The sequence below is a fragment of the Dipodomys merriami genome, unplaced genomic scaffold (genome assembly GCF_024711535.1).
Source record: "Dipodomys merriami isolate MVZ:Mamm:240054 unplaced genomic scaffold, mDipMer1.0.p SCAF_877, whole genome shotgun sequence".
NCBI lineage: Eukaryota > Metazoa > Chordata > Mammalia > Rodentia > Heteromyidae > Dipodomys > Dipodomys merriami.
Genome location: NW_027206487.1, coordinates 136,156 through 154,283, shown reverse-complemented (window position 1 = coordinate 154,283; position 18,128 = coordinate 136,156). Strand labels below are relative to the sequence as shown.

The window sequence follows — 18,128 nt, the reverse complement described above, 5'->3', positions numbered from 1 at the left end:
CTTTGAACCAGGATCCTCAGATCTCAGCCTCCTGAGCAGGACTACAGGTGTGAGCCACTGCCCCCAGAAAACTTGTGTAACGTTACACTCCAAGGTTTACGTAACCAAGGTTTGAAACTAGCCCAGGCAGGAAAGTCTGTGAGACTCTTAGCTCCAATGAACCAGTAAAAAGCCAGAAGTGGTGCTGTGATCTAAGTGGTAGAGCGCTAGCGTTGAGCATGAGAGCTCAGGGACAGCGCCCAGGCCCAGAGTTCAAGCCCCACAACTGACCAAAAAACAAACGACTCCAGGATTGGACATTGTTGTTCACACCTGCAATCCCGGTGACTAGGGAGGAGGATATAGGAGGATGGAGGTTGGAGGTCAGCAGGGAGAAAGTGCTGCTTTATCTCAAAATCCGTTTGGGCATGCCCAGAACTCCAGCTCCTCGGGAGGAGGGCGAAGCAGGGAGATCCGCGGGTAACGTCCCCCGTGGCCCATTCTGTAACTCTCGCATTGCACAGCTGAGGTCACCGACTCGCCTGGGTCTCCTTTCCTAGGCCTCCTCGGACTGCCTTCCCTTCCCCTAAAACTCGAGTCCCCGTGGGGCCTAAAGGCCAGCGCGCGCTCACACCCGAGGAACTGTGCGTGGACGCTGGCTGCTGACCGGAGCCCCTCCGGCCTCCGAGTCCAAACCTCCATCCCCGCTGCCTCCACCGGACAACCAACTGCTCGCTCCGTGGGGTTGGCCGGGGACCTTGACTCTGCAGGCCACGCACGGCTGGGGATGGCCCGCGGGTCAGCTCGGGTCAGCTGGGGGGGACGGCCCGCGGGTCAGCTCGGGTCAGCTGGGGGGGGACGGCCCGCGGGTCAGCTCGGGTCAGCTGGGGGGGGACGGCCCGCGGGTCAGCTGGGGGGGGACGGCCCGCGGGTCAGCTCGGGTCAGGCTCCTGGGGGGGACGACCCGCGGGTCAGCTCGGGTCAGCTCGGGAGTGGGGGGGACGGCCCGCGGGTCAGCTCGGGAGTGGGGGGGACGGCCCGCGGGTCAGCTCGGGAGTGGGGGGGACGGCCCGCGGGTCAGCTCGGGTCAGCTGGGGGGATGGCCCGCGGGTCAGCTGGGGGGGGACGGCCCGCGGGTCAGCTCGGGTCAGCTGGGGGGGGCGGCCCGCGGGTCAGCTGGGGGGGGCGGCCCGCGGGTCAGCTCGGGTCAGGCTCCTGGGGGGGACGGCCCGCGGGTCAGCTCGGGTCAGCTGGGGGGGGCGGCCCGCGGGTCAGCTCGGGTCAGGCTCCTGGGGGGGACGCCCGGGGCTCGCGCTCGGACCCTGGGCTTCTCCCCCCAAGGCTGGCGCTCCGCCGCCCGACCTCAGCTCCAGCGCGGGCTCTCTGGCCGCTCATCGGCGGTCGGAGCGCCGCGGCCTTCCGTGCCGGGCTGGCTTCGAACCGCTGTCCTCAGCTCAGCCGCAGGGGGAGCTGGGGTGGCGCGCATGCGCGCCCTTCCCTTCGGTTCGCGGGCGGCGCCGCGGAGAGGCCGTGTGCTGTCGGTCACCCAAGCCCACCCCACGGCACAGACCGGGCGACCAGGCCGGACCTGCCCGGCCCTCGGCCCCGGCCCCGGGGCTGCAGAGCCGGGGCCACGGCGGCGGCTGGGAGACGGGCCACGGGCGCTGGCTGGGCACTGGGCGTCCCCGCCCCTCCTCCGGCCACGCCCCTCCTCCGGCCACGCCCCTCCTCCGGCCACGCCCCTTCTCCGGCCACGCCCGTCCAGGGACCACGCCCCAGAGGCGACGCCCGTCCCGGAGACCACACCCCTGGAAGGCTTCGCTGCCCCGCCCATCCGGAGACCACGCCCCTAGAGCCCCTCCCGGAGGCCACGCCCCCTCCCGCCCGCGCCTCGGCCTGACGTGGGGCGGGGCAAAGCGGAGGCCGCGGGACTCCGGGAGGCCTGCGATGACCCGGCGGCGCGGGGAGCGACGGCGCGGGGCCCCGGGAAGGGAGACGAACGCGAGGCGGGGGGCGGGGGCGCTCGGGCCGATGAAGAGTCGTCCCGTCCCTCTTGCTGTACGGCACCCCGTTACTCTGCGTCTTTTCGGGGCCTTCGCCGCACTTCCGGTTGTGCTTTCCGGGCGCGGACCTTCTTCCCGGCGTGCCTTGCGCCCCGTAGTTCCCAGACGCCCTCGCGCCGGCCGCCTCGTCTCCGGGCGGGGCTCCCGGCGTGCTCCGCGCGCTCCGGGGCGGCGCGTAAGTGGGGCTCGGGGCGGGGGTCCGCGGCGCGGGCCGGGGCGCGGGTGGGGCCCGCCGCGTCCCTCCGTCCGTCCGCTCGGCCGTACATCCGTCCAACACCACTGACTCCTTTCCGCCTTTCAGTTTGTCCCCAGTCCCGGGCCGAGCGCGGGTCCCCGCCGCCCAGCCTGGTCCGCGGGCCGGGGCCGGGCGCAGGAGGCCGGGGTCCCCGCCGCCCGCGAGGCCGGGGCCGGGCGCAGGAGGCCGGGGTCCCCGCCGCCCGCGAGGCCGGGGCCGGGCGCAGGAGGCCGGGGTCCCCGCCGCCCGCGAGGCCGGGGCCGGGCGCAGGAGGCCGGGGTCCCCGCCGCCCGCGAGGCCGGGGCCGGGCGCAGGAGGCCGGGGTCCCCCCCGCCCGCGAGGCCGGGGCCGGGGCTGAGGCCGGGGACTGACACACACACACACACACACACACAGCCTCACACACAGCCACACACACAACCTCACACACAGACACACACACACCTCACACACACAACCTCACACACACAGCCTCACACATACAGCATCTCACACACAGCCTCACACACACACACACACAACCTCACACACACACAACCTCACACACAGCCACACACAGCCTCACACACACACAGACACACACAGACACACACCTCACACACACAACCTCACACACAGACACACACACACCTCACACACAGCCTTACACACACAACCTCACACACACAGCCTTACACACACAACCTCACACACACAGCCTCACACATACAGCATCTCACACACAGCCTCACACATACAGCATCTCACACACACAGCCTCACACACACACAGCCACACAGTCTCACACACACATAGCCACACACACACAGCCACACACACACAGCCACACACACACAGCCACACAGCCTCACATACCAGGACTGACACACACACTAGGACACACATACACCAGTACTCACACACCAGGACTGACACACATACAGCCTCACACACCAGAACACACATACACCAGTACTCACACACTAGGACTGACACACAGCCTCACACACACACAGCCTCACACACCAGGACTGACACACACACACATACCTCACAGACTTTCCTACCCGGGCTAGCTTTGAGCCACAGTCCTCGGATCTCGTCTGCTTTCGGCTGGGATGGGGACAGAGCCCCGGCCCCAACGTCCTGGACTGTTCCTGACAGGACGCGGCCATAGTGTGCCTGCAGCTTTCTTTCGTTTCTCCCACAGCTGAGGAGCGTGGCTGGCTTCAGTTGACCGTCCCAGGAGCTCCTGCAGCGCCCCGCGCCCCACGCCCCACGCCCGGCCGTCTTGGAGGTCTCCTTCAGGGCTTTCATTTCTGCAGAGCCAGCACCAGCATGTCTGGGGCTGAGGACGCGCCCCCTGGGGGCTGTGACCGGCCCGCCGCGGGTGGCAGGGCTGTGCTGTGTTTTGGACAGGTATCAGACGCTCTGTCCCGGGCCGGTCACCCGCACAGCTGTGTCCAGGAGGGCAGGTGCGCGTCTGTGATGCGCTGCACACATTCCCAGCTTCTCATCAGCACTGCTCAGAGGGCTGGGAGTGTGGTAGAGCCCCCGTCTAGCATGTACGAGGCCCTGGGTTCCATTCCTCCGTGTCACATACACAAAATAAATAAAATTAGTTTTAAAAAAGACTGAGCGTGGGCTGGGATGCATGAGGCCCAGGGTTCAATTCCCCAGCACCACATAAGCAAAAAGAAAAAAGCCGGAAGTGGCGCTGTGGCTCAAGTGGTAGAGCGCTAGCCTTGAGCTGAAGAGCTGAGGGACAGCGCCCAGGCCCAGAGTTCAGGCCCCACGACTGGACCCCAAAAAAAAAAAAAAGACTGAGCGTAGCAGGAATCTTGTTTAGATGGGTATTATGTATTCATATAAGGTACAATTCAAAGTGAACCCGGCTGCATGTGAAGAGCCTCCTGATTCTCCCCAACACCGGGCGGGGGCGGGGGGGGGGGAAGCGGGGCGGGGGGCGCCCCTCAGCCTGGCCCATCTCTCATTTGGATTGCAGACTCAGTACTCGGCGGAGGAATACCAGGCCATCCAGAGCGCCCTGCGCCAGAGGCTGGGCCCGGAATACATAAGCAGCCGCATGGCTGGAGGAGGCCAGAAGGTAGGAGCAGCTCCATGACCTGGAGATGGGGCCCCCAACCCCCCTGTGTGGGGCCAGACTCAGAAGTGAGGGGCTACTTCCTAGACCCTCCGGGAAGCAGGCAGGGGGTGTCCAGCCTTGAGAGTCGTCTGACGTGGTCCAAGCATTCATTGCCTTTGTGTAACAGCTGGGTGCCGGCGGCTCCCGCCTGTCACCCCGCTACTCAGCAGGCTGAGATCTGAGGATCACGGTCCAAAGCCAGCCCGGGCAGGAAAGTCTGGAGACTCCTATTTCCAATGAACTACCAGAAAACCAGACATGGCGCTGTGGCTCAAAGTTACCTTGAGCAAAAAGAGCTGAAGGACAGTGCCCAGGCCCTGAGTTCAAACCCCATAATCTCAAAAAATATATAAATAAAAATAAAGTTATATATATATTTTTCCAAGTAGCTACTGGGGTTGACTTCCGGGGCCTCGCATTTGCCCAGCAGGCTCTACAGCTCACTGTAGTTTGTATTATCTGAGTAGTTTATTGGAGAAGAGTCTCATGGACTTTCCTGCCCGGGCTGGCTTTGAACCAGGAGCCTCAGGCCTCAGCGGAGCTGGGGCGACAGGCGTGTCAGTGGCCTGAATCGCAGTCCTGGTTTTGCTCCCTGGTAGCTGGGGTGGTGAGGGGGCGCCACTTGTGTGAGCTCATTGCTGCCTGGCGGGCCCCAGCTCTGCCTCCCGGGCGGCCGGGTGTCCAGGCGTGAGCCGGTGCCAGCCCTGCCCCGGCTCTTTCTGTATCTCTGAAATCCAAGTTAGGCGCATGGAGGCTCACGTTGGCGAAAATGCCCTTCCCGTGTGACTAGGCCGACGCGGCCTTTGCCCGGCTCAGGGCCGCCCCCTCGTTTTCCAGGTGTGTTACATCGAGGGCCACAGGGTGATTAACCTGGCCAATGAGATGTTCGGCTACAACGGCTGGGCGCACTCGGTCACACAGCAGAACGTGGGTGCGCGTCTCCCCTCCCCGCGCCTCCCTCGCTTTGAGCATGGGGCGGGCTTTCCGGGGTGGGCTGCTGCTGCTTCCCTCTGAGCCCCCCCCCCCCCCCCCCCCCCGTTCTTAGATTTTGTGGACCTCAACAACGGCAAGTTCTACGTGGGTGTCTGTGCCTTTGTGAGGGTGCAGTTAAAGGTGAGTGGCACGGCGCCCCCTGGGGGTGGGGACAGGGATGGCCCGGGCCTACCAGATAATGGGCAGAGCCCCGATGCCGGGCACGGGCACACGCCAGCGCCCGGCCCTTCCGTCCAGATGGCATCTCACGGGGTTTTCCGCCCCGGGCTGGAACTGTGAACCTGCAGATGTTAGCCTCCCAAAGATCTAGGCTTTATGAGGGTCAAGTCTTCCGGGTTTGTTTCTGTTTTTTCTTCTGGCAAATGCTGGGGTTGAACTCAGGCCTCAGGCACTCCCATGGAGCCACACCACAGCCGCCTCAAACGCCGTCTCGATGAGACACATGGCGCTTCTGGGTTCTTTCTATGTCCACTGTGTGTGTGTGTGTGTGTGTGTGTGTGTGTGTGTGTGTGTGTGTGTGTGTGTGTGTGTGTGTGTGTGTGTGTGTGTGTGAGAGACCCCCCTCCCCCCTATGTCCACTGTGTGTGTGTGTGTGTGTGTGTGTGTGTGTGTGTGTGTGTGTGTGTGTGTGTGTGTGTGTGTGTGTGTGAGAGACCCCCCTCCCCCCGCCCCCAGTGCTGGACACGGAACCCAGGATCTCATCAGCACTAGGCACTTGCTCTGTCACTGAAATACAGTCTCAAACTCTAGAAAATGATTTGCCTTTCAACCTCATTAATTCTATTCCAACTTCTAAAAAAAAGCAGTCTAAGAAACTCACATAAGTAGGTAGTTGGGGATGGGTAGGTTTTTACGCATATGTATGTATGTTCATTTCCTGAAGTGCTGTGTGAATTGTTTTCAAAGTATTGGTGTGGCATTGTCACACGTTGTGTTTAACGCTATCACTGGCAGTCAGTCCGAGAAGTGGATGCCATCGGACAGTAGGAAAGACAGAGGAGCAGGTGTGGTGGTCAAGGCCTGCAGTCCTAGCTACTTGGGAGTCAGGAGGATGGCAGTTTGAGGCCAGCCTGGGCAAAAGTTTCCACCACCCCATCTCAACCCATGCTGGGCGATGCTGGGCGTGGCGGGGTGGCCGCTGTCCGTCCTGCTGTCTAGGAGGACGGCCTGGGTATGACTGAGAGGTGGGCTCCCGTGGTAGAAGGCATGCATTGGTCACAGGGCCCCGAGTTCAGTCCCCAGTACGCCTTCTGGGGGAGGGTCTGCTGCCCATTAGGTATGACGGGGTCAGCCCTTTGCTGGCTGAGGAGTGTGCCGGGCTGGGTGCGGGCCGGGCTGCGGCTGCGGCTGGGCAGGGAGCTGCGGCTGGGGCTGGGCAGGGACCTGTGGCCGGGCTGCGGCTGGGGCTGGGCAGGGACCTGTGGCCGGGCTGCGGCTGGGGCTGGGCAGGGAGCTGCGGCCGGGCTGCGGCTGGGGCTGGGCAGGGAGCTGCGGCCGGGCTCCCGCACTTTCTTCCCTCGGCCAGGATGGCGCCTACCACGAGGACGTGGGCTACGGGGTCAGCGAGGGCCTCAAGTCCAAGGCCTTGTCCTTGGAGAAGGCCAGGAAGGAGGCGGTGACTGACGGGCTGAAGCGCGCGCTCAGGTCAGCATGGGGCTGCGCTGGGCTCTGCAACCTGGGCCTGAGCAGCACCCACGTGGCCATTGCCTGGGGGCCAGCCCCGGCCGGTGCTCAGCCCGCCCCTTCCCCTCACGCCAGGAGCATCCTGGGCCTGAGCAGCACCCACAAGGACATTGCCTGGGGGCGGAGCCCCGGCCGTTGCTCAGCCCCGCCCCTTCCCCTCACGCCAGGAGCTTCGGGAACGCGCTGGGGAACTGCATCCTGGACAAAGATTACCTGCGCTCCCTGAGCAAGCTCCCCCGCCAGGTACGCTGCATGCACACGGCTGGGGGCGGGGGACTGGGACAGGCGCTGCCACGGGCTCGGGGTGTTGTTCAGAGGCTGTGTCCCATAGGAAATGGAGGCTTGGTGGTTTCCCTGCCCATCCTGGTCAGGAGTTGTGGCCGGCACGGTCTGCGTCCCTGTGTCCCCGCGTCCCCTCCCTCGGCCTCCTCCACGGGAAGGCTCTGCCCCCCTTCTGCCAGGACAACCCCCCCCCCCCGCACCCCAGGCAGCTGCTTGTTTTTGTTTTTTGCTGATCCTGGGACTTGAACTTGGGGCCTGGGCGCTGTCCCTGCACTTTTCAGCTCAAGGTAAGTGCTCTCCAGTGCACTTTGTTTTCTGGTGGTTTATTGGAGATGAGAGTCTCATGGACTTTGCTGCCCAGGCTGGCTGTGAACTGCGATCCTCAGATCTCAGCCTGCTCAGCACCTGGGATGACAGGCGTGAGATCACTGTGGGAGAGGACTCCCGTTCTGCTCACTGCCTCTGGTCGCAAAGGACAGTGGTCTCTGGCCCCCTGCCTGGGGCAGGAGCCACATACGCAGAACCCAAGCCACCGTTTGGTGGAGCTCAGGAAAGCGCCAGGCGCATGCCAGGCGGGAGTGGCCAGGAGGGCAGAGGTGAGGCGAGCGCCAGGGTTGGGGGGGGGAGAATGCGGGGCGGGCTGGGGGGCGGGCTGGGGCGCGGAGGTGAGCGGACACAGCACCAGAGCACTGGATGGGGAAGCAGGCCCGGTCGGGGTCCCCGCCCGCGGAAGCTGGGGCTGGCTGGAGGGAGGGCGCCGCGCTCCCACTGCCGAGCTGGGCTTTCTGTGGCCATCCCAGCGTGACCACGGCCGGCGCCCCGGGCCTGTGGCTTGGCGGGTGTGCCCAGCCCCACTCCCATGCAGCCGCGGGGTCCTGCGCCCCTCTAGACGTGCACTGAGACCACAGAGTGTCTTTAGTAGGGCTGCTTTGTGGCGCTCATCCTCGGTGAGGCCTGCTCACCACATCTTGCAGGTGTCTGTTGAGGTCCGTGCACACTCACCGTTCCAGTGTGATGGAGGGGTGATGGGGAGTGATGGAGGGGTGATGATGGAGGGGTGACGGAGGGGTGATGGAGGGGTGATGGGGAGTGATGGAGGGGTGATGGAGAGGTGATGGAGGGGTGATGGGGAGTGATGGAGGGGTGATGATGGAGGGGTGACAGAGGGGTGATGGAGGGGTGATGGAGGGGTGATGGGGATTGATGGAGGGGTGATGATGGAGGGGTGATGGAGGGGTGATGGAGGGGTGATGATGGAGGGGTGACAGAGAGGTGATGGAGGGGTGATGGAGAGATGATGGGGAGTGATGGAGGGGTGATGATGGAGGGGTGATGGAGGGGTGATGGAGAGATGATGGAGGGGTGATGATGGAGGGGTGACAGGTGATGGAGGGGTGATGGAGGGGTGATGGGGAGTGGAGGGATGATGGAGGGGTGATGGGGATTGATGGAGGGGTGATGGAGAGATGATGGGGAGTGATGGAGGGGTGATGGGGAGTGATGGAGGGGTGATGGAGAGATGATGGGGAGTGACGGAGGGGTGATGGACAGTGATCCTTTCCAGGATCTCCCGTCAGGCCCTTTCCCTCCCATGTTTCTTTTCCAGCGGCCTCTGGAAGTGGATCTGACCAAAGCCAAGAGACAAGACCTGGAGCCGTCGGTGGAGCAGGCGAGGTACAACAGCTGCTGGCTGCAGGCGGGAGCCCCGGGGGCCGCGGCAGCGCCGGCCCCGCGCAGGCCAGGCCGCCCCGAGGAAGAGGAGGGAGAGACGCGCGGCTGCTCCAGGTAGGGCCCGTGCGTGCTCGTTTGTGCCCCGCCTGCGGGCCGGCCCCCCCCCCCCCCCCCCCGTGCCTGGCACTCACGTCTCTGGCTCCGCAGCGCGGAGGAGGCCACGCTGCAGCGGAAGCTGCGGCAGAAGCAGCTGCAGCAGCAGTTCCGGGAGCAGATGGAGCGGCGGCCGGCTGCAGCCGTGGGACAGAGTGACGGTGCGTGGGGGTCTCCCCGCGGCTCTCCTGGCGGATGGGGCGGGGGGGGGGGGCGGAACTTGACGTTTCAGGGCAAAAGGATGTTTGTGTGTGCGTGCAGTACTAGGCTTGACCTCGAGGCCTTGTGCTTTCCCTTGGCTTCATTCAAGGCTGGAGCCCGCTCTTCCCCTTGAGCCACACCCCCATTTCGGCTTTTTGCTGGTCAACCAAGGTCGCAGTCTCACAGAGCTCTCCTCAGCCGTCTGCGCCTCGGGTCTCTGCCTCCTGAGCAGCTGGGGTGATGGGCCGTGGCTGCTCGGTCTACACAGAAAGGCGTCAGTGCGGGGCCCACAGGGGCGTGAAGGCGCCCGAGCAGGGACTGTGTGTGCGGGGAACGCGGCGGGGCGGGGGTGGGGCTGGGCTGGAGCTGCGCAGGGACTGTGTGTGCAGGGGGCGGGGCGGGGGTGGGGCTGGGCTGGAGCTGCGCAGGGACTGTGTGTGCGGGGGTGCGGCGGGGTGGGGCTGGGCTGCACAGGCCCCCCCCCCCCCCCGCAGCCCGCGTTGGTTCCCTGTCCTCTGCACCCACGGGGAAATGAGTGTGACACACAGCCAAGGCCTCAGGGCGCTGTGACCGCTCACCACCACAGGGCTGCAGAGGGCAAGTTGCAGTGGTGGTGTGGTAGTGGTGTGGTGGTGGTGGTGATGGTGTGGTAGTGGTGTGGTGGTGATGGTGGTGGTAGTGGTGGTGTGGTGGTGGTGGTAGTGGTGGTGTGGTGATGGTGGTAGTGGTGTGGTGGTGGTGTGGTGGTGGTGGTAGTGGTGGTGTGGTGATGGTGGTGGTGTGGTGGTGGTGGTGTGGTGGTGGTGTGGTAGTGGTGTGGTGGTGGTGGTGGTGGTGGTGGTGGTGGTAGTGGTGGTGTGGTGATGGTGGTGGTGGTGGTGGTGGTGGTGTGGTGGTGGTGTGGTAGTGGTGTGGTGGTGGTGGTGGTGGTGGTGGTGGTGGTGGTGTGGTGGTGTGGTGGTGATGGTGGTGGTGGTGGTGGTAGTGGTGGTGTGGTAGTGGTGTGGTGGTGGTGGTGTGGTGGTGGTGTGGTGGTGGTAGTGGTGTGGTGGTGGTGGTAGTGGTGGTGGTGGTGGTGGTGTGGTGATGGTGGTGGTGGTGGTGGTGTGGTGGTGGTGGTGGTGGTAGTGGTGGTGGTGTGGTGGTGGTGGTGGTGGTGGTAGTGGTGTGGTGGTGGTGGTAGTGGTGGTGGTGGTGTGGTGGTGTGGTGGTGGTGGTGTGGTGGTGTGGTGGTGGTGTGGTGGTGGTAGTGGTGTGGTGGTGTGGTGGTGTGGTGGTGGTGGTGTGGTGGTGGTAGTGGTGTGGTGGTGGTGGTGTGGTGGTGTGGTGGTGGTGGTGGTGGTGGTGGTGGTGGTGTGGTGGTGGTGGTGTGGTGGTGGTGTGGTGGTGGTGGTGTGGTGGTGTGGTGGTGGTGGTGGTGGTGGTGTGGTGGTGGTGGTGTGGTGGTGGTGGTGTGGTGGTGTGGTGGTGGTGTGGTGGTGGTGGTGTGGTGGTGGTGTGGTGGTGGTGGTGGTGGTGGTGGTGGTGGTGTGGTAGTGGTGTGGTGGTGGTAGAGTCATGGTGGGGGGGTAATGGTGGCCCTCACAGAACCCCAGAACCATGTTTGGAGCCGCTGGCTCGCGGCTCGCAGCCGGCCTTGTCCGGCCTTGTCAACTGCTGTTGGCAAGCGTCACCCCAGCTGCACAGGGGACCCCGTCCCCAGAGCTGCCAAGGGGCCGGGGCGGAGCACAAGGGGCTGAGCGCGGGCGTAGGCGAGCGTGAGGCTTAGAGTTCAAACCCCAGCATCCCCCAAACCAACAACAGCGTTTTCTTGTTCCTACTTTGAGAGGAAGGCGGACGGCGGGGCGGGCGCGGGGAAGGGAAGCGCTAACAAGCCCGCCGGCTGCGCCATCTACCCCTCGCCTTTTCTGCTTGTGTCACCCACAGCGCCCCCCCCGGCCCCCCCTCGGCCCGGCCCCCCCTCGGCCCCCGCCCCCCTCAGGGAGGACGTCCCACCAGGTGAGGAGGCCCCGGCCCAGCCTGCGCAGCCGCACTGCCGGGCCCTGGGCCCTGTGACCTCTGACCTCTGCCCCCTGCCCCCTGCAGCAAACCCGGAAGACAACCTGGACCTCTGGGACCTCACTCCGGACCTGGAAGACTTCAGGAAGCCCTCGGTGAAACCAGAACCCCCCTGGACCTCTGCCCACGCAGCCCCGGACCACCAGGTGGCGCTGCAAGACCGGCGCCCACACACCTGCCACCAGAAGCCGGAGAAACCCGAGTCCTGGCACCCCCAAACCTGCACCGCGCACTGGCTCCCAACAGGTAGCCCAACACGGGAGGCCAGTGCAGCTGCTCAGGAGACAGGGGTTGTGAGGCTGGCGGCTGGAGGCCAGCCCTGGCAGATGGCTGTAAGGCCCTTTCTCAACTAACAGAAGCCGGGCCTGGCCACGTGTCCGGGCGGCCCCCAGTCTGAGCGGGAGGTAAACTCGGGAGGAGCGTGGCAGGCAGAGCTACTCAGAGGCTGAGATCCGAGAGTCATGGTTCAAAGCCAGCCCGGGCAGGAAAGTCTGAGAACCACCAGAAAACCAGAAGTGGCGCTGTGGCTCAAGGGGTAGAGCGCCCACCTTGAGCTAAAGAGCTGAGGGACAGCGCCCAGGCCCTGAGTTCAGGCCCCATGACAGAAAGCAAAAAATGCAATAGTAACAGTCCCGTGAACGCCGAGGACATTGAAGTCGGGTGAGATCACGCAGCAGACATCCACGTAGACGCCGAGCGAATTCAGAGCCACCAGGGCCGTGCCGCGGGCCCTCCCAAGGGCGAGGGAACGCAGGCCCGCGCCCAGGCCTCCTGGGGTCTGTTCCTCGGCTCAGTCTGAGATGGGATTGCTCATCTGGAAGTCACAGCTCCCCCGCTTCCTCCGCAGGGGGTGAGGCTCCCCCGGAGCACCGGGACTGGAAGAAACGGAAACTGGATCCACCCTGAGGCCCAGGCTGGACAGGCGCCGCCCCGAGGGGACTGGAAGACACCTTTGCCCAGGAAGCCGCTGGCCATGGCCCGAGACTGACCGCTCCTCACCGAGCCTCGCCCAGGCCCGGGTCAGGGCGCACAGAGAGCCAGCCCCCCTTCCCCGATCCCCCCCCCCCCCCCCGCAGCGAGCGAGCCTGCATCTGTCCCTAAGCTGTTGTGTGAATAAAGACGTCTTGGGAGCGGCGGCTGTCCGTGCGCGCAGGCCGGCCCGTGGCGGCCTCGGTGTCTCCGTCCCACGCCAGCTCCTCCCCCACCGCGGCCTGCCTGCAACCCCAGCGATGCCGGGCCTCCTCCCGGGTCCACGCGCCCCGTCCCTGGAGGCAGGTCGGGGTTTGTGTCTGCCATCAGCTCGGGGCTCGGGCTCCTCCGTGGCGAGTCGTGGACCGCCACCTCACACGGCCTGACCCACGGGGCAGCATGCCTGGGTGGCAGTGACCGACAGACAGGACTTCCGCGTGGCCAGCCAGGCAGGTGCCACCGTGGGGCCCCGCCCCACCCTGCCCCCAAACACCAGGCCCCGCCCAAGGAAAATGCAAGCTGCCAGTCACACACGCTCACGCCTGCAGTCCCTGCTGCTCAAAAGCTGAGATCTGACGCCCTCAGGCAGGAAAAGTCCATGAGACTTTCTGGTTAACCAGCAAAAAGCTGGAATGTAGGTGTGGCTCAAATGATAAAGCACTAGCCTTGTGCAAAACTCAAGACAGCACCAAGGCCCTGAATTCAAGCCCCTGGACTTCCGAGTCTGAGCTGGAGGTTTCTGGCTGCAACTCTGGGAGGGGAGCATGGGTGGACCAGCACCCACATCTCACGAGCAGCGACATCCCGGAGCAAACGCTGGCGGCAGCTGCTTCAGTTCAGAGTGGGGACGAGCCTAGCATTGGGCTCCCCCGTGTTTCACCCTTCCGTTCAAGGTGCCACGGCACGGGCTGGCCCCGGGTCACAGCCCTGCTCCCCCCAGGCCCGGCCCGCTCCCGGGGGGAAGAGGCAGACGGCGGCTGGAAACGAACAGGAAAGCCCGCAGCTCCACAAAGGCAAGTTGGCTTTATTTGAATGGTTTCATTAAATAAAGTCTACAAAGGTAACAAACCGTAGCACGAAGCGCAGCTTACAAGAAGCGCCACACCCGGAGTTAGTGCAAAATGTACGATAACGGCGGCTGAGGTTCCCGAGGCGCGGATTCAGTTTGTTTAAAAAAAAAACAGTGTACATTGTTAAATAATGTAAGGAAACACCCGGAATCGAGAAAGTCCTTTTTAATGTGGAAAAGATACTCAAACTGTCCTAGTAACACAAAAATAATTTAACCAGTCCAGTAGCACTGGCTCGTCCCCGGGGAGCCCCACGCGGGGAGAGGCCGCGTCCCCGGGGAGCCCCACGCGGGGAGAGGCCGCGGCGTGGGAGCCGCGTCCAGGTGCAGCGGGTCCGTCGCGCTCCCCTCGGCCTCCGCCGCTCGCCACCTTCTTGTCGCGGGCCTCGCGCTGGCCGGTCCCCAAGAATGACAATCCCACCGCGTGGGCCGCGCGCTGCTTTTTCCACGAAGGGAAAGGTGGAAAACGGCAACTTTCTAGCTTAGTCAGAGGAGCGGAAACGGTGCCAGCCGCTCCCCCCAGCCCTCGAGAGGGTCGAGGCGCAGCACGGTGAACGCTGGCCGGTTGCGGTGACTGTGGGGATGGAGAGGCGACAGTGCTGTGCCGCGCTCCGAGGGGGCAGCCATCTGGACGTGGCGGACAGGGCGGGCATCTCAGCGCAGTACCGAGCCCCAAGCTGGAAAGGCCTGGGGCACGGTGCGGCTGGGACCCGCGCCCGCCGGCCCTGGTCCCTCGGAGCTACCCTGGCCCAGGCTCTCAGCTGATACACGCGCTGCCCGCCCGCTGCCCGCCCCGCCCGGCCCCGCTCCCACCTGCTCAGGCCGCCGCCGCCCGGTCACCACCTCCGCCTCCGCGCCCCTGGGGTCTGGGATGTGGCTGCTGCTCGGGACGGGGGCACCCCAAGTCCAAGGCACTGAGATCCCCAGCAAGCAGTACTGGGAGAACACAAGTATTCAAGTGCGGCGATTTATACAATTTTACATTCACATTTATTCTTCTAATACAGTGGAGATACAAAGGAAAAGTTAAAGCGTCTGGTGAGGAGAGCTCGCTTTCTGTGAACCTTTGAAACCTTTCACACTTCACTCTCTCAAACTACTGTTGTCCAACAACATTCTATCACAGTGTTTCCTCGTTGGTGCGCGCGACAGCACTAGTGGCCTAGGGGGAGGCTGCCGCGCCCTGCTAGTTTTTACTGGGTGCGGGGAGGAGGGGGTGGGGCCGAGGTGTGCGGGTGGGTGACCCCAAGGCTGGTCCACCCCCACCTCACCCCACCCCACCCCGAGCGCAGACAGGAAAGCTCAGCGGGGCACCCACCACAAGAAAGCCGCTCCTTCCCGCCTCCCGCAGGTGGAGGGAGGAGGAAGGTTCTGGCGGGGCTCAGGATGAAGTGAGCCGGCGGTTAGTGCACGCCCTCGGCCCGCGTCTCGGGGCGCGCTAGGTGGTCCGCAGGTTGGAGCCGGGGGGGTTGCTGATGGACTTCTGCAGACTGCTCATGTTGAAGTTCTGCAGGGACGTGGTGCCCACCGGCTGGAACTGGCCGAGCGGCTGCGGCGCGGGGCCGGCCGTCCCGCTCCACTGCGTGCCGAACGGCGCCGCCGGGAAGCCGTACTGCTGCGGAGGGCACATGGACTTGGTGAAGTGGCCCAGAGACGTGGCAGAGGCGGCGGCGATGGGGGCCGAGCTGCCCAGGCTGGAGGCCATGGAGATGCACAGCTGCCCGGGGGCCGAGAACTTGCGCGCCATGCCGGGGCCCTGGAACAAGAGCACAGCGCGGGTGGGCGCGGGGCGCGGGGCGGTGGAGGGCCCGACCTGGGGAGAGCCTCGGGTGATCCCACCAGAGGGGAGGGGCCGCGCGCGGGGAGGGGCGGCGCACGGCCGCAGGGCTGGGGTGGGAGGAAGGGACGCTGCGCTGGCCGCACGCAGCCCAGCCCGGATCCAGGCAGGGCGCCAGGCAGGGCCGCTTCCACCTCGCTTCCGCCCAAAGGGTTCCCAAGCTGGGGCGCGGCCGGCGGGGGGGGGGGGGGGGGGGGCGGGCATTCACCTCGTAGTTCATGTGGCCTTTGCTGCCCCTCCGGCCCGACAGGTTCATGGCGTCGCGGGCCCAGTTGTCCACCAGCTTGTGCAGGTCGTCCGTGAAGGTGCCCTTCCTGCTGGACGTCATGGCGGGGGGCTGCGCATGCGCGGCCTGGCTGCTCGTGGCGCCCCCGACCGTGTTCGTACTGCTGGTCCCTAGAGCGAGCAAGGCGGTGTTAGGAGGCTCTGGGGTGCACCTCCAGAAAGGGGGGGTCAAGGGGAGTGAGCAGCAAGCCACGGAATGGGGAGGGAAGTGGAAGCCATGCAGCAAGGAGGAGGCGCTGCCCTGGCCTGGGAGGAGGGGGCAGGCTCCAGGGAGGGTGGGGGGCACACAGCGGGAGCCAAGACTGGGGCACCGGGCCTCAGGCAGGGCGGGGCACAGGTGTTGCCCCATGTCTCCGTGAGCCACAAGCCCAGACAAGGCTGGACGGGACAGCTGCCCGTCCCTGTCCCCGGGGAGACGGCTCCCTTTCCTCAGCTGCCCGTCCCTGTCCCCGGGGAGACGGCTCCCTTTCCTCAGCTGCCCGTCCCTGTCCCCAGGGAGACAGCTCCCTTTCCTCAAGGGAGCAGCTGGTGCAGGGGAGACCCCTCCCCCCAGAGGAGGGGAGGCGGCTGGGCACGGGAGGTGGGGCGCGGGAGGGCAGGGAGGGAGGGAGGGCAGGGCGCGGGGAGAGGGTCCTGCCTGATTTCGGCTCAGCCGGAGGACACACTGAAGGTTATCAGAGAGGCGAGTTTCCGGAAAGAGGGAGAGAAGAGTCACGGTCTCATTCCCCCCCCCCCCCCCCGTCCCCCAAGTCCCTACCAGTTCCAGATCTCACACCCGCGCCCAAGCATATAAAAGCTGCGCTTACACGGGTGAGCCAGTGAGGCCGCCGTGCCGGGAGGCCGGGGCCAGGTGAGCGCATGCGTGCTCCCGTTCCCAAGGCCAAAGCAGCAGCGCCCTTGCACGCAGCACGGCATGGCACGGCATGGGGGAGCAGGGCACAAGCGTGTGGCACGGGCGGAGGGTGGAGGGCGTGGCAGTCCGCGGCGGTGGGCGAGGGTGGGCAGGCGCGGGGTGTGGGGCATGCGGGGTGCGGGCGCCTCTGCGCAGCGTGCTGGGGTGCGGGGCGGGCGATGCGCACACACAGGAGCAGCGCAGGGCTCAGGCCAGCCCGGGCCGTGCGGCGTGCGGGGAGGGTGGGGGTGGGGAGGACCCCCTGGCCTCGCCTCTCCTGAGCTGCTTGCTCCCCATGCAGTGAGTGCGCCCCCCCCCCCCCCCCCGCCAGCCAACCAACCCCTCCTAGCGGAACTGACTAGGACACGGACAGGGCGGGAGAGGGCCCAGGGGCTCCCAGGGCCGCGGACCGCACCCCAAGCCCTGCTAGCTCCCCCGGAAAATGTCCAAGTAGCAGAATGGACTCGAGTCCAGCCTCCTCCAGCCTCCTGACCCTCCCCATGCCCTGAGTGACCCGCTAGGCCCGGTGTCTCAAGGTACGGAGTGCTCTTGTTAACTCTCTCCAGAACCTTCTAAGCTGCTTCAGGAGGCCGAGCGACTTGTCTTGTAATGAGACATGCCCACCGAGCGCAGCGGGGAGTCCCTCTCTCCAGCCAGCCCAGCACCCCTTGCTAGCTGAGGGTGCTCCCCTCAGCCAGGCCCCTCCCCTCTGCTCCCCTCCCCTCTGCTGCCCTCTGCTCCCCTCCGCTGCCCTCTGCTCTCTGCTGCCCTCCCCTCTGTTCCCCTCCCCTCTGCTCCCCTCTGCTGCCCTCCGCTGCCCTCTGCTCCCCTCCGCTGCCCTCTGCTCCCCTCTGCTGCCCTCCGCTGCCCTCTGCTCCCCTCCGCTGCCCTCTGCTCCCCTCTGCTGCCCTCCGCTGCCCTCTGCTCCCCTCCCCTCTGCTGCCCTCTGCTCCCCTCCGCTGCCCTCTGCTCCCCTCCCCTCTGCTGCCCTCTGCTCCCCTCCGCTGCCCTCCGCTGCCCTCTGCTCCCCTCCCCTCTGCTCCCCTCTGCATCCACGCTCCCACGGGCCCAGCCGCAATCACAGCCAGCAGTAGCCCCCAGCACGTGGACAGATAGGAGAACAGGTGCGGGGGGAGGGAAGTGGGGAGTCAGGGAGTTGGGGCGTCAGAGATGACAAGGCTTTACGACCAAGGCCCAAAAGTAAGAGAAAGAAAAGATAATTACTACAGAGCTGGTTGCAAGGACACACTTTTTTCACCATCTTCCCTGAAGCACAAAGAGAGAGCAGGCGTTACAGATGAAGGCACACGGTCCATCTCCACGCTGCGCACGGCGCCCACGCCCAGCAGGAGGGGCGGCGGGGGTGGGGGTGGGGGGGCAGTGGAGCGGGCCCGGCCGGCCCTGGGTGAAGGCTGGCCCCGCGCGTGTCCACTGACCGTCCCTCCACCCGCTCCTGCTGGGCGTCACAAGGCACTGGCGTGAGTACCGCCGTGACAGCCTCAAGTCACACTCAACGCTCTAGTTCCACGCTGCGGACAAACATCCTAACACCCTCCCCCCACCCCCCTCTAGAAAGCACTTTAAAAGTATGTGGAAAGCAAGCCATCTTTGAACGTAGAGAAAGCGTGAAGCC

The 18,128-nt window shown here is 65.3% G+C and overlaps 2 protein-coding genes across 13 annotated transcripts in view; one reads left to right on the top strand and one right to left on the bottom strand.

Annotated features, from left to right (window-relative positions):
* The first annotated feature begins 1,973 nt into the window (after positions 1 to 1,973).
* Positions 1,974 to 13,424, top strand: LOC138820398 (DNA repair protein RAD52 homolog). Of its 3 annotated transcripts, none has more exons than XM_070012051.1 (12): positions 1,974 to 2,217; positions 3,467 to 3,675; positions 4,262 to 4,363; positions 5,219 to 5,333; positions 5,448 to 5,515; positions 6,921 to 7,039; positions 7,246 to 7,321; positions 8,967 to 9,145; positions 9,239 to 9,345; positions 11,312 to 11,383; positions 11,471 to 11,689; positions 12,291 to 13,424. In XM_070012051.1, the coding sequence occupies exons 2-12, from the start codon at positions 3,595 to 3,597 to the stop codon at positions 12,347 to 12,349; spliced, it is 1,197 nt and encodes a 398-aa protein (XP_069868152.1). In that variant the 5' UTR covers positions 1,974 to 2,217; positions 3,467 to 3,594; the 3' UTR covers positions 12,350 to 13,424. The 3 variants fall into 3 exon arrangements, with proteins under 3 accessions (XP_069868152.1, XP_069868154.1, XP_069868153.1); XM_070012052.1 differs by having other exon boundaries at positions 1,976 to 2,217; positions 5,240 to 5,333; XM_070012053.1 differs by lacking the exon at positions 11,312 to 11,383 and having other exon boundaries at positions 1,975 to 2,217.
* Positions 13,417 to 18,128, bottom strand: part of LOC138820397 (serine/threonine-protein kinase WNK1-like) — an 88,631-nt gene continuing 83,919 nt past the window's right edge. For 5 of the 10 annotated variants that reach the window (XM_070012040.1, XM_070012041.1, XM_070012042.1 and 2 more), the window contains 4 exons: positions 17,720 to 17,761; positions 16,241 to 16,267; positions 15,527 to 15,714; positions 13,417 to 15,237 (listed from right to left, as the gene is read on the bottom strand). In XM_070012040.1, the coding sequence (XP_069868141.1) occupies positions 14,920 to 15,237; positions 15,527 to 15,714; positions 16,241 to 16,267; positions 17,720 to 17,761 (575 nt within the window). In that variant the 3' untranslated portion in view covers positions 13,417 to 14,919. The remainder of the gene's footprint in view (positions 15,238 to 15,526; positions 15,715 to 16,240; positions 16,268 to 17,719; positions 17,762 to 18,128) is intronic. The other 5 variants (XM_070012043.1, XM_070012044.1, XM_070012047.1 and 2 more) reach the window with 3 other exon arrangements.

Coding starts and splice junctions, on each gene's coding strand:
- LOC138820398 (XM_070012051.1), top strand. CDS start 3,595: ATGTCTGGGGCTGAGGACGCGCCCCCTGGGGGCTGTGACCGGCCCGCC. Junction 5,334..5,447: donor GGTCACACAGCAGAACGTGG/GTGCGCGTCTCC, acceptor CCCCGTTCTTAG/ATTTTGTGGACCTCAACAAC. Junction 7,040..7,245: donor GGGCTGAAGCGCGCGCTCAG/GTCAGCATGGGG, acceptor CCCTCACGCCAG/GAGCTTCGGGAACGCGCTGG.